The 14,803-nt window shown below is 39.2% G+C and overlaps 2 protein-coding genes across 5 annotated transcripts in view; one reads left to right on the top strand and one right to left on the bottom strand.

Moving 5' to 3' along the window:
- HSPBAP1 (HSPB1 associated protein 1) overlaps positions 1-6,114 on the top strand; it is a 60,459-nt gene extending 54,345 nt beyond the window's left edge. For both annotated transcript variants that reach the window (XM_036107391.2, XM_036107393.2), the window contains 2 exons: positions 5,247-5,357; positions 5,485-6,114. In XM_036107391.2, coding sequence (XP_035963284.1) covers positions 5,247-5,357; positions 5,485-6,024 — 651 coding nt within the window. In that variant the 3' untranslated portion in view covers positions 6,025-6,114. The remainder of the gene's footprint in view (positions 1-5,246; positions 5,358-5,484) is intronic.
- A 2,612-nt stretch (positions 6,115-8,726) lies between these two features.
- Positions 8,727-14,803, bottom strand: part of PARP14 (poly(ADP-ribose) polymerase family member 14) — a 43,223-nt gene continuing 37,146 nt past the window's right edge. For 2 of the 3 annotated variants that reach the window (XM_036106770.2, XM_078066692.1), the window contains 2 exons: positions 12,118-12,292; positions 8,727-11,774 (listed from right to left, as the gene is read on the bottom strand). In XM_036106770.2, the coding sequence (XP_035962663.1) occupies positions 11,485-11,774; positions 12,118-12,292 (465 nt within the window). In that variant the 3' untranslated portion in view covers positions 8,727-11,484. Of the gene's footprint in view, positions 11,775-12,117; positions 12,293-14,803 lie in introns of those variants that run through there. The other variant, XM_036106772.2, reaches the window with a different exon arrangement.

The following is a 14,803-nucleotide window of genomic DNA, read 5'->3' as shown; positions in this document are numbered from 1 at the left end:
AATCATAGCTAGAAAAACCTTTCCCTCTTCCAGGTCATAAAGGAATTCACCAATGTTTTCTTTTAGTTTGGATTGTTTCATTTTTTTATGTTTGGGTCTCTCATCCATTTAGAGGTTTTTACTAGTGTATGGTGTAAGGTTGAGATCTATTTTTATTTTTACCAAATGACAATAGAATTGTCAGGGACATCATTTATTTTAAAGTCTGTCTTTTCTGTGGTGATTTGAAATACTGCCTTAATCATATACTAGATATCTATGTGTACTTGGGGTCTGTTTCTTCCACTGGCCTTTCTTCACATTCTTTCAATACTTCCACCCTGTTTTATTTAGAGAGGTCTTATAGAATGTTTTTAGTATCTGTAGGGCCAGAAACCTTTTCTTTTCCTGGCTCTTCTTGAATTGGTTTTGTTTTTTTTTTTTTTTTTGTATGATCTTTAGAATCAATTCGTCTAGCTTCAGGGAAAAAAAGATTGATATTTTTTATTCCATTTATATTAAATTTTATATGAGCTGTATGGTGTTGAATTGTCCTATCCAGCAATGAGATACCTTTCTTTTCATCCAAGTCTAGTTGTCTTTGTTTCAGGAGTGTTTTAAAGTTTTCCTCACATTGGATTTGCACATTTCTTTTAAAGGTTTATTCCTGGGCATTTCATCTTTTTTGGCTGCTGTGGTTAAGTGAGGTGGGTCTTCTCTTCCATTATATCATCTGAGTGGATATTGTTTGTATATATGAAGGCTATTGACTTTTGTGTTAATTTGAATTATTTTTTCGAGTGTGGTGATTTTTTTATTGACTTTTCTTGGGTTTTCAGATTTCTCTCAGATTATCTGAAAATTAAGATACTTTTACCTCTTCCTTTCCAATTTGTTTTCCTGTGTCTTATTTTCCTTTGTCTAATTACATTGGCTAATACCTCTAGATCAATAATAAATAATAATGGAGATAGTGGGCATCCTTGTCTTTTTCTGATTTTAGAGAGAAATCTCTAGTGATTTTTCTTTTTTTTTTTAAGATTTTATTTATTTATTTGACAGAGAGAGAGAGAGCACAAGTAGGCAGAGTGGCAGGCAGAGGGAGAAGGAGAAGCAGGCTCTCCGCTGAGCAGGGAGCCCGACATGGGGCTCGATCCCAGGACCCTGGGATCATGACCTGAGCCAAAGGCAGCCGCTTAACTGACTGAGCCACCCAGGCGCCTCTAGTGATTTTTCTTTAAGTAAAATGCTGGATTTGTGAGTGAATTATATATATATTTTATCATGTTAAGTATCTGTCAGTTCATTACTTTTTTTGTTTTTTTGGGTTTTTTTTTGTTTTTTATCCAGAAAAGGTGTTAAATTTTATTGAATACCTTTTAAGCATTGATGGAGATGATCATATATAATATTCCTCTTTAGTAAATATCTGGGATTTGAGTAAATTAAATCAATGGATTTCCTAGTATTGATTGAACCATCCTTACTTTCTGGAACAAATCCCACTTGGTTGTGATGTATTATTTCTTAATGTACTGTAGAATACCACTTGTTCATACTTTATTTAGATTTTAATTTACCTGGCCTCAAGAGTCTGAAAGCCTTCACTATGGTCTTTTTAGAAGCTTGTTTTATGCCATTTTTTTCAGCAGTCTCTCACAGAATTTTCCAAAGGATTGGTGTCATTGAGTAAAAACAAGTTATGAGGTCGTACTTACAAATTTGGTACCTAAGGACTTGATGCTGACTTAAAGTGGATGATCGCCAAGCCAGGACCTCTCGTTCCTTCTTTAACTTCTGCATACGTCACAGTTTAAAGACCATTCATTCTTCCTTGAAAAACTGGAATGCAGACTAGGAGCTGAGTAATTATATCTTCCTCTGTCATGTGTTGCTTTTATCCTTGTCTCTTCAAGCACTGAACCATAATTTTTTCTTGTTGCCAAATTTAACTCCAAAACCCCTTAGGTTTTAAAACCTACCATATTTGGGGCACCTGGGTGGCTCAGTCGTTAAGCGTCTGCCTTCGGCTCAGGTCATGATCTCAGAGTCCTGGGATTGAGCCCCGCATCGGGCTCCCTGCTCAGCGGGAAGCCTGCTTCTCCCTCTCCCACTCCCCCTGCTTGTGTTCCCTCTCTTGCTGTGTCTCTCTCTGTCAGATAAATAAAATCTTAAAAAAAAATAAATAAATAAAACCTACCATATTCAACACAATAACTCAATGTAAATCCTGACTCTGGTATTCTTGTCACAAGTCACATAGATTTGGGGAAAAAGTAGAAATTCTAGTTCTGTTCAGGTGACAATATTCATCTCTTCTCTGTTTCTCTGTTAAAGTGGTGCAGATTCTATTTTAACATATTCCAGAGGATAAAGTATATTCTCAATTCTTCTCAATTGTGCCTTTTTTAATCTTTTTCTTTTAATATTCCTCCTTATTCTTTTAGTACTGAAATATGTTTATTTTATTGGTATTTTTTCCAAACTTAAGAAATTTTTTTTGTTAATTTTTAAAGGCTTTCCTCTTGCTCTAGTGATTTTTCCATTATTACGTCTTTCATTTTATTTATACCTATAAAATAATGTATATGTAACATATTTGTAGTAGTATAATTTTGCTCATCCCCCGCCCCCACTCCTTTCTGGATGAAGGGGAGTGGGAGGTACAGCGTTCCGGTTATGGAATGAATAAGTCACAGGGATGAAAGGTATAGCATAGGGAATATCGTCAGTGGTATTGCAGGAATGTTGTGTGGTGACAGATGGGAGCTAAGCTTGTGAGCACAGCATAGTGTATAGAGCTGTTGAATCCTGATGTCGTATACCTGAAACAAATGTGACATGCACTGATTATACTTCAATTAAAAAAAATTTCTTAGAGGTTTTGAGAGCTTCTAGGAATTTTACTTCTTTAAAATTTTACTAGCTTTAAACAGATGCAGGTTTTTAAAAGCCTGTTAAGAAGAAAATGGACTAGAATAGAACTATTTTAAGATCCCAAATAAATGCATTTGAATACTCTGTGGAAAAACAATAAAGTGTACAGTTCAGAAATTATATGTATATTCAGGAATTATGCAATCATACTATAATCAATTTTAGAACACTTTCATCAACCTAAAAAAAAAACCCCTTATATATGAGTAGTTGCTCCCCCATTTTCCTCTGTAGCCATAGGCAATCACCAACCTATTTTCTGTCTCTGTAGATTTGCCAGTTCTGGAATCATAGACTATGTGGCCAGCATCCTTCACTCAGCATTATATGTTTTCAGGATTCATCTATTATAGCATATATCAGTACTTGATTCCTTTTTATGGCTGAATAATATTCCATTGAATGGCTATACCACATTGTTTATCTACTCATCAGCTGGACATGTGGGTTGTGTCTACTTTTTGCAATTATGAATAATGCTATTATTAACATTCATGTACAAGTTTTTATGTGAACATATGTTTTCATTTTCTCACGTGTTCATCTAGGAGTGGAATTTCTGGATCCTATGGTATAATAATGGATCATAAAGACAGGCCAGTAGGCTGGAAAACATATGCACATGTGTATAAGAATATTCTATTTATAAAAAAAAAAAAGAATATTCTATTTATAAAAGCAAAAAACTGGAAACAACTCAATCATCCATCAACAAAGAACCAATAAATTGGGGTACATTAATACAAGAGACTATCATACCACAGTGAAGATGAATGAAATCCCCATGATAAGACACCACTTCACACCAGTATGGCTATCATAAAAAAGACAGATAATAAAAGTGTTGGTGAAGATGTGGAGGAGTCAGAATATTCACACATTGCTGGTGAGAATGTAAATGGCTTTGGAAACAGCCTGGCAATTCTTCAAAAGGCTAAACACAGAGTTGCCATATGTGATGGTTAATTTTATTAGTTAACTTGGTTAGGTTAGTTGTTTGGTCAAACCCTAGTCTAAATGTTGCTGTGAAAACACTTTGTAGATGTGATTAACCTTTACAATCAGTTGACTTTAAGTAAAGGAGATTATCCTCAATAATGTAGGTGGACCTCAGGTGAAGGCCTTAAAAGCAAAAATGAAGGTTTCCTACAGAAGAAGGGATTCTACCTCAAGATTCTAATAGAAGTCCTGAGTGAGTGAGTTTCTAGTCTGCCAGCCATCCTACAGATTTCAGACTCCACACTGCAACTTCAACTCTTGTCTGAGTTTCCAGCCTACTGGCCTGTCTTTATGATCCATTATTATACCATAGGATCCAGAAATTCCACTCCTAGATGAACACGTGAGAAAATGAAAACATGTTCATGTGTATAAGAAATATGTGCAAGAGTTTCTCTAAAGAATATGTATTTCTCTGGGAGTAGAATTGCTGGTCTGTAGGATGTACAGTACTCAAGTTTACAAGATAACGCCAACATGTTTTCCAAATGGCCGTACCAGTTTGCACTCCCACCATCAGTGAGTCTGTCAATGCACATTTCTCTACCACTTGGAATTATCAGACTCTCTTTTGCCAATTTCATCAGTTTCTCGATTTGCAGTTCTCTGATTATTCATGAGGTTAAGCATAATTTCATATTTATTAGTCATGTGATTGCTCTTTTTTTGAAATGCATGTCTTCATGTCTTTTGCCCATTTTTAAAAATTGGGTTGTTTGTCTTATTGATGTGTGTAGATTCTTTATATATCCTGGATATTAACCTTGTATCAGTTTTATGTGTTACAAACATCTGGTTTGGTTTTTTCCTTTTGTTGCCTTTTGATGAACAGAAGTTGATTTTCATGTAATTTATTATTAATGCTCTAGTTTATGCTTATTGTATCTTTAAAAAAACATGTTTGGATTTTTAGCTATTTCATTCTTTTGGCCAAGCATGTTTATTATAATTTTTCTTACATTCCTAAATTAGCTTATCAAATTCTATAGGTATTACTCCTCTGTATGTTGTGCTTTTTAAAAAAAATTTTAAACATGTCAACAAATGGAAAAGATTGGAAGAAACACCACAAGGTAGCTCATACTTAAGGCCTATGTCTTACAGACAGGATAAAATTTAAATGTGGTCGGTGAAATATTCATCTCTTCTAGTTGAGAGGTGATAGTGAATATGTAGAAGTTGTGGTCTTCCAACAATATATTCATTCCTTCTCTAACAAAGCTTGTATTAATAAGAGAACAGGACACACAATTAATAGAGACTCTACTCCGTTTTAAGCCATGAGACATAGCAACAAATGAAAACAATGTGCTTTTTTAATCTTGACTCAGGAAGAGGACCACCAAGCCCGGGTAGAAGAGGCAATCACACGCATGCTTGTGTGTGCCCTGAAGACTGCAGAGGATCCACACAATACCAGAGCTTGGTTAAACCCAACCGAGGTAGGCCACTTCTGGTGTTCATCATGGCAGTTAGTTTCCTGTGATCAATCAACCCGGGCTGGAACATTCGTTTTCTAACTTATCTAAGTGCATATATCCATTCTAAAGAGTTTTTCTTTCTCCTTAGGTTGAGGAAACATCCCATGAAGTCAATTGTCGCTACTTAAATAGAGCCGTTTCTGCCCTTTTTGATCATTACAGAACATCTAAGGTAGTAGAAATCCAAGCACTGAGAACAAATAGAGAGGACATGAAAAAGGAGGGATCAGATGTGCACAATCACATGGAGGTGGGACAAACAGGTGGCCAGGACTTACTCTTGGGAACGGGAAAACAGGAGGCAGCAAGTCCCTTTGGCCCTGATCTGGTTCCTGTAATACTGGGTTCTGAAGAACTACCCTCAGAGAGAGGAGGCATATTTGAAGGTGATGGTAAAGACTTTGTTGGCAAAGATGGAGAACACTCTGGAAAATTGCATTGTACCAAGAGGCAACGAATGATGAGTAAAAGTGAGGATGCAGTTGTGGAACAAATCTCTTCAAATAGTAGTATGGCTCCTTCTCAAACATTCATTTCTACAGATGACTTGCTAGACTGCTTGGTGAATCCACAAGTAACCAGGATAGTGGCACAACTTCTGATACAAGGAAGAAGTTTGTGGTTCTAAGGAAATGACTTTTAAAATAATACTTTAAAAATATTTTTTGAGTAGTATGATTGTTAAATAAAAGATGGCAGAGCAAAAAGTTAATTTGCACATGCTTGTATATGCACTTGTTCTTACCTAAATGTGTTTCAGTTTCTTGCTACCTTCATTCATGAACATTACTCTTTGGCCAAACTGGCTCTTTCTTAGTTGTTAGGCCTTCTTTCTTCAGTGACTTTGCCTTTCCTCTCCCATCTAATCCTTTCAGCCTATCTCAAATGTAAGCCCCAGGTGTTCTCAACAGAAAGTAATCTCTTCAGCAGTCTCAGGTAGAGGTCGGCCTGACAGTGTGGCCTGCAAAGCTGGAAATACTATCTATCCCCTTATAGAGAAAGTTTGCCAGCCCTTGGCCTAATGCATCCATTGGGTGGATTCTAGCCTTGAGCTGAAGTGACTGATTACATTTGTGACACCCGCAGAATTCTCTGTCATCCAGAGCAGGATACCAATCAGGAAAAAAGTAGGTGGGGGTCCAATATAAGGTCTCCTTATGGAAGGAACTGGGACATCTAGGAACACTAGTCCTGGGAAGGAAAAGCACCGGGTGTTACAGGCTCTTGCAACGGACTAAAGGTTTGGTCTAGTGAAATTGAGCCTACTCTCATTACATTTGCAAGAAGATCTGGGGATAATTATTACCATTACTGTCTAAGTAAGAATTTAGAAATTAGAAAAGCATATGGATCTCTGAGTAACCATTTGTGAAACAAATACATAACAAAAGGTAAGAAAAGTAATCTTTTAAGATGAATTGACTACTGACTCAATCCTTGTCAGTCTTCAGACTCAGGGTATCAGTACATCCAAAGAAAATATATGCCTTCTAGCAGCGAGAGAGGTGTTATATGAACATGCCCAGGAAAAGAAGGGTCTGGAAGAAATCTGTCTGTAGCACTTACTGCCAGTTGACCGCAATATACCTATTTATTTGATTATTGTTTATCTACCCCAACCAGAATGTCACTCCATGGGGGTATGGACTTTGCTTTGATCATTATTGTGTTCGCAGAGCCTTGATCAGAGTTCCAGCATATGGTAGGGGCTTGTTAAATATTTAGTTGAGTGGATTATAAAAGGAAGAACTTGTTCGCAACACTCCATCAAAATAGATTGGGGTAGAGGATGTTGTGGCCAAGGGTAAGGTGCCTGGTCCCCTTAGTAGGTAGATCTTTATTGCAGAAATAGACGTATCTTTTTCTTCAGATATTTTTTACATATGCTACTCCTTTGACTACTGTTTTTCAAATCGTAGGTTGTGACCCGTTAGTAAGTCATAAAATCAATATAGTGGGTAAGACCAGCATTTTTAAAAACTGAAATAGAATAGGTGATTTCAGTGAATTCATTAGTAAGTGTAAGTACTATTTCATGAAATTTTCCAGGAAAAGTATTTTTTTTAGGGTAAGTATATTTCGTAGAACTTTTCAGTTATATTTGTGTGTGTACTGGGCCTGATATAAAATGTATTTCATGTCCTCATGTAGGTTGGGGTCACAAAAGTTTGAAGGACATTCTGAAACAAAGAATTTAATTCAGTTGGAGGTAACAGTCTTTGACATGCAGAGACCTGGGAAGAGAGTTAAGACGTAGGTATGAAGGGATTTCTAAGTGTAAATGGGTGATGGGAGATAATTTCCTGATTTTATCAAGATGGAGACCTTGGCTATCTGTGAAGGGGATTATGGCAGTGAGGAAAGATAGTAAAAGGGGGAGACCATCAGGCACTCAGGGAGCTGGGTCCCATTTCATTATGCATTTCTCAGATAAGTGTGCCTGTGTGAGTGAAATTATTAGATAAATACATGGACCCTGCAGAAGCCAGAGGCATTAAAGAATACAGGCTCATTCTCCCCCGCTTCTAGGACTGGGCCACTTCTGGGTGGGGCAATGGGTTCCAGCTCAGCTCACACTGAGAATGTAAGAACTACAAACAATTTCTATTAAGAATATGGCTCAGCATTGCACCTAACATATCCAGGTATCAGCAAGGCTGACCTATCCAGTTGGCACAGTGGCTGGGGCCCATGAGCTTTTCGGGGGCCCCAAAATGTTTTAGTTTCTTTTGAAATAATAATAATAAAAAGAAACATATAATCCAGCTTTGATTGCATTCATGTTTGTATCAATGCAGTTGCAAAATGTAATTGTTAATACTTTTTTACTTTTTATGGAGTAAGGGACCCATGAAGGCAAAAGTCTCTGGAGCCATGAAAGTCCTACGCGGTTCTGAGTATCAAGATATCAGAATCATTTGAGGTGCTTGCTGAAAATGCACATTTCTAGGCACCCCTCTAGAGCTACAGAACCTGACTCCTTTAGGATGGGCCAGAACTTGCTAGCTCAGCAAACACCTAAAGTGATTCAAATAACAAAAATGTTTAAGAATCTCTGACCCTAGAGGAAACCCCCAAGACCCATCACAGTCTTGAAGTGGGCTTGGTTTAGCAGGGGCTTCCTGTTGGAGTCAATTTGCCCTTCAAATTTACTAAACTAAACCTGTACTGTGCCCTTACTGTAATTTTCAGCTGAATACTATTAACACTCTGGGGACCCCTGATGCTCTCATGTTTAGTGGTAGTCTTTTATCAGCAGTGGCCTGTTTTTATCATCAAGCTCTCCTGTATGTAGATGCCCTTAAGGATAAAGAGGTTTATCACCAAATGTATTTTCCAAGTGTTTTATTCAAAAAGGAGGTAAATGACATATATTTCTTTAGACTGAGGATAACTATAACATTTACTGACTGAATCATTACACTTTGGTGCAATATACCCTGATATTCAGCTTTGCCCTGAGTTAACCAAACCACTGGAGAACAAGAGCAAATCAGAGAGCAGGTCTCTCCCTTTTATTTCTTACATTCATTGTCAAGTCTGAGCTCAGAGGCCAGTGGCTGGGAAGCCACTCCGAAGCAATAAGGAGTCTTTGCCAATCCATTTAAAAAACAAACAGCGGGAGGGCGCCTGGGTGGCTCAGAGGGTTAAGCGTCTGCCTTCGGCTCAGGTCAGGATCCCAGGGTCCTGGGATCGAGTCCCACATCGGGCTCCCTGCTCAGCGGAGAGCCTGTTTCTCCCTCTCCCTCTGTACCTCCCCCTGCTCATGCTCTCTCTCTCTCTCTATCTCTGTCTCAAATGAATAAATAAATAAAAAAAACAAACAGTGGGAAATCGGAGGGGGAGACGAACCATGAGAGACGATGGACTCTGAAAAACAAACTGAGGGTTCTAGAGGGGAGGGGGGTGGGAGGATGGGGTAGCCTGGTGATGGGTATTAAAGAGGGCACGTTCTGCATGGAGCACTGGGTGTTATGCACGAACAATGAATCATGGAGCACTACATCTAAAACTAATGATGTATGGTGATTAACATAACAATAAAAAATTAAAAAAAAAAACAGCAACAGTGGCACCTGGGTGGCTCAGTCAGGTGAGCATCCGACTCTTGATTTCAGCTCAGGTCATGATCTTCCGATCTTGGGATGGAGCTCTGCGACAGGCTCCACACTCAGCAGGGAGTCAGCTTGAGATTCTCTCCCTCCACCCCTCCCCCTTCTCTCTCTCAAAAGAATAAATCTTAAAAAAAAACAAACAAACAGCAACAGCAAGAAAAATTTCAAGATGTCTGTTAACGAAGCGGAAATGTGGCCCCCTCAACCTCCTGTACTTGAAGCAAGTAGTTCACAGCAGCCAAGGAAGAACACCTTTAACCTTCTCTCGACACCCCCTAGTGTTCAAGTGCACCATCTGCACTGGGCATCAGCTCCAGCCTCGGCCTACAGAGCTTCAAATGAAGAGACTCTAATGGAAACCAAAGCCAGAAGGAAAAAGCCAAGGAAATACGAGGGTCATTCATAGACTACCTGGGATGTTCCTGAAATGGTAACATTAATCTAGAGGCCATGCTCTGTAGTGGGAAGAGCAAAGGACTTGGTGACACAGGAATCAGGATTGGGTTTCGGTCTCTGAGGGCTACTACCTAGGTGACCCCAGGCAAGGAAGCTTCTTGCACTCTGAGTGTCAGTTTCCTCAACTTTATCTTATTTTTTTAAAAGATTTTATTTATTTATTTGACAGAAAGAGAGTGCGCACAAGCAGCAGAGGGAGGAGAAGCAGGCTCCACTGAGCAGGGAGCCCGACACAGGGCTCAATTCCAGGACCCTGGGATCATGACCTGAGCTGAAGGCAGACGCTTAACAGACTGAGCCACCCAGGTGCCCAAGTTTCCTCACCTTTAAAATGGGGATATGATTCTTACCTGACAGGGTTGTTTGGAGGAATAAAATAAATATGTGAAAGCACCTATTATTATTACCTGGTACAATCTAGGCACTTAATAAATCATGTCTGAATCTGAAATTTATCTGGGGAAAATTTTTTAAAAAACCAGCACTTTCCTATCTAACAGACACTGAGCTAGCAAATTAGCAATATGGCTGCTTAATTCCTTTGGTTTATTTATGCACAAGTCTTTAAAATCATCAAAAGCTAGACGGCCAAGGAAAATAATGCTATTTAATAACATTAGAATTCACTTAATCTTAACATAGTAAAGGGTTTCACCCTGGAAGTATCCCACTGTTGTCACTGGGCAGAACTAACACCAACAGAAGTTAGATGAAGGCAGATTTGGGGTCAACATAGAAAAGGACCAGTGGAGGCAGGACTGCTGTGCTGCACAAGTCCGTGGGACCCAATTCCCATGGGCCACAAGCTAGACCACAGCCCCTGAACTGTGCAGGGCACAGAACCCTGACTGGAGCTGTCCCACATGTCATGGTTCAGTTCGTGAAGAACAGAGTTCCCTGTGACGGAATCTGTTCAATTTAAGGCAAAGTGACAAGAATATTAAAGAGATGGCTCCTACTTTGAGTCAGAGTCTGACTAGGCTTTTTCTTTCTTAGTTGGTTTATGGAATGTTTCTGGAGCATCTATTTACATTAGGCATAGACCTTAGCCCAGGGATTAAAAAAAAAAAGGAGTTACACACCATCCCCGGCTGCAGGGAAATCGGCAGTCCTACCCACTCAGTAATACTGTGCTCCTTATGGGAGTATGGCGTCCTGATGTGGTACACCAGCTGTCTCCTTCAGCAGCAGCTGAAACGGCATAGCTGTGCCCTCTGCCTTTAAGATGAACATATTCTCTCCTTTCCGAAAACACAAACCTGCTCTTCCCTTCTACAGATTGGATGTCCACGGTTGTGGACACACAGCTGTAACTAAGTTATCTGATGGAAATTCTCAAATGTATTGCTCTTAAGATAGGTTCATTCCAGTTATGAAGAAGTTGAAGAAAGTCTGATTTCAGTGACAAGGATCCTCTAATCTTAGAAAATGCTGTTAAGAGGAAAAAACACCTAAAACTTGTTTTACAACTCGGCATGTATAGGTGAGCAATGTCTTCTGGGAAGGATACCAAAATGTTAATTGGTGAAAGTAATGAGGTACTCTGGGTAAGCCTGGTAGTCATAAAATACCACAAATAAATGGGGATTCTGCACAGAATCCGTGACAGTGTCATACAGGTCTGTAGGGTTTTCAGGGCTCTTTGGAGGAGGCACAATTAGTGAGGAATTTCCATGTGTGTAGGTTCCAGTAAGTACACGCACATAATACATATGCTTTCTCCCATGTCTGTCTGGTCTGGAGTATGTATCATTGGCAGAGTAACAGGCATTGACCGCAAAATAGGTTCCCTTTCCATATGCCACAGCTGTGAAGAGAAAAACAAAACATTTTTAAGAAGTTCAGTTTAGTCTATAATCTGATGTGTTGACCCAATATGTCAAATAATGTTAAAATAATGTTCAGTTCTTCTCTCCAAAGCCTCAAATTTTTTTCATGTGTTTTTAATTTTTAAAAGTCATTTCACCATCCTAGAGGGCCAGTCAGTCCTTCTGGGATGAAACATAATGAGCCCAACCTCAAAACTCTGGCCGCAGCATGGCCACCAACCATGAAGGAATACAAAGCAGTCAGTCCACACTGTCCCTCACCAGTTTGGGTTCTTGCAGCTGACACCCCATTCGGAGCAGCCAGATTACTTGCTTCCTTACCGTTCTTCCCAGCATAACTGCGGTTAAAGCCATTTTGGTTGACATGTGGCACTGAGTCAGCATCTGTCCCATGGAAGAGCTGCTTCTCATTGTCTTTATGCCCGTTCTTGGCATCCATGGTTTTCTTCTTTGTTTGGTAGCAATTCCAGAGATTTAGATTCTGGATCCTCTCAATCTGCAAATCAACAAGGAGAAATATTCTGTCGGTGCCAAGAGCCTTTAGCAAGATACAGATATGACCATTATTTTTCATAAATAAAAATTAAACAACAAATTCAATGCCAGATGGCACCTCTCTGATTCAGAAATCTTTTTAGATCCAGTGTTTCACAAAAAACAGACCTTGGGAAGAATGTTAATTTCATCTTTTAATGCACCACATGAGAGCAAACAGTGTTTAGGATCTAACCAAGCCTCCCCAACGCCTGCTTTTTATCTTCAGTTCAGTGGCTATTCTGGTTGCTGTCTACCTCACTTGGTCCCTTTGCCTCTCTCCTCCTAAGTCCTTCTGGGGCACTGGTTCACCTGGTTAACCATGTTCTACTGGTGGGAGAAGCACTAGAGGGTCTAGTCCAGAAGGGAGTTAATTAATGATAATGAATCTCTGGTCCAGTTGGAAGAGTGGGGCATGAATCCTGGTGGGGTGGGATCTGGTTGCAGATCATAGTGTCCATGCTTTGACCATCCTCTTTGGGAAGTGGCCTCCAGGACTGTGGTGGAAATTTCCTTGAGTCCTGGATAGCAGGACCCAGGAGGAATCAGACAAATATAGAATCTGTAAGCAAACTTGCTTGAGTTCTTAAAAAAAGAAAAGAAAAGAAAATCTAGACAAGACAGAGTCAGAATGTAGGACATTCTATAACACAACTGACTTAAACTCTTAAAAATTCAGTATCATGAAAAATGAGTTTTTAAAATGCAGGAGTACTATTCTAGATCGGAAGAGACAGAGGAGACAAAATGACCAAATGCATATTGGAGAGGGGAGAGTTATAAGTAAGCAGTTGGGGAAATTTAAATATGGATTCTATTACCGAATTACTGTAAATTTTCTTATATGGGATAGCAGTGTTATTATTTAGGAGACTGTCTTTATTCTTAGGAGATACGCACAAAAATATTCAGGAGTGTCATGATATCTGCAACTTACTTTCAAATGCTTCAGCAAAAACCCAGAGAGTAAGAGAGAAAAGGCAAATGTGGCAAAATTATTGAATCTATGTGGAAGTTTATGGATGTTAAAAATCTTAGTCACAGGTCCTACCAGTCGTGGAGGATAATAACCGCCTATTTCTCCTGTTAGCGTTTTCACACTGTTAGGGATTTCCACAGAAGTGCCGTAAGTAGCTTTACTTCTATCTGTTTCACACACTGGACTTTCACATAGGATTTTATTTGAAAAAGGGGTCCACTACAAAAAAATAGTGAAATCGTTTCTCTGGTCATTCGCCAACACATGGCAAGCCTCCAGGGCCCGCTGCAGACATCGCTGGTCCACTGGACAGTCCTGCTCAGTCTGGACTTGGCATCTCATCAAAATGGGCCAGGCAGTCACTCCTGGATGACTGTGCTTGGTATTTGAAATCTCAGAACCAACCCCCACGAGAGTGCTGCATACTTGAATCACTTTGTCTTGGTACCTCAGAACTGGTTTGCTCGAATGGTTTACACTGGGGGATTAAAAATAAAAGCAGTGGTATAAAATCTGATGTTGAATTTATTGTGAGGATGACTTTGAAGATATTCTCCAGCACTTGATTCACAGGATAAACCTCTCAGTAGTCTCAGCACTGTGAAAAGCTGAGAGTCTCCTGATCACATGGTTTTCTTTCTGATTTACGGAAGCAATGAATCTTGAGGCTGGGTGTTCACTTCTTTGCTTTGTCTACTAGGAAGCTCAGAAACAAACCTGTGGTCCTCTAGTAACTATCCAGAAACTCATGTTATATATTTTTGTAAACAGACAATACCTCTATTACCTTATTTTTCCTCCCCTCTTTTTTTTGGTCCATTTTTCTTCATCTATTTATTTTATCTGAAGGTATGATACATATCTTTGTAAGACACTTCAAATCTTTTTGAGTTATTATGTGCTTAACTACGTGAACAAACGAGTGGTGGCAGAAATAGGGAATAAAAAAACGTTTGCAAAAAAAGAAAATGCAGGCCTTATTGGCAAATTCGTTATTATGGATGAAGGGAAGGCATCCAAAGATCTCTACCTTTACTCGGAAAGTGGTGGACCAAGGACAGAAGTGGGGAAGGAAAAGGAAATGGTGAGATGATGGGTTAGGTTTAGGGAAATTGATTTAGCAGCTAGATATGCAAGCAGAGATTTTTTAGGTCACTGGAATATGTTGTAAAGCTTGATCAAAGATCCAGGTTGGTGATGTTGATTTGGGAGCTATCAACATTGAAATAACAGCTGAAGCCAAGAAGGGTAAAGACTTTTCCCAGTGAAGTGCAGAGAGAGAAGACCAAAATATAAATCCTACGGGTAAAGCTAGGATTAGGTGTTTGGAGGAGAAATAGATAACCGGGATAATGAAAGGAAAATTAAAGAAGAAAGCATTAATATAATACTGCCACAGAGGTCAAATGGGAACATAATTATAAAGAGCAATAGTGATGTTTAAAAGTGGAAGGTGCCAGGGGCACCTGTGTGGCTCAGTCGGTTGAGCATCCG

This window comes from Halichoerus grypus, chromosome 1, assembly GCF_964656455.1.
Source record: "Halichoerus grypus chromosome 1, mHalGry1.hap1.1, whole genome shotgun sequence".
NCBI lineage: Eukaryota > Metazoa > Chordata > Mammalia > Carnivora > Phocidae > Halichoerus > Halichoerus grypus.
This window is presented reverse-complemented; position numbering and strand designations above follow the sequence as displayed.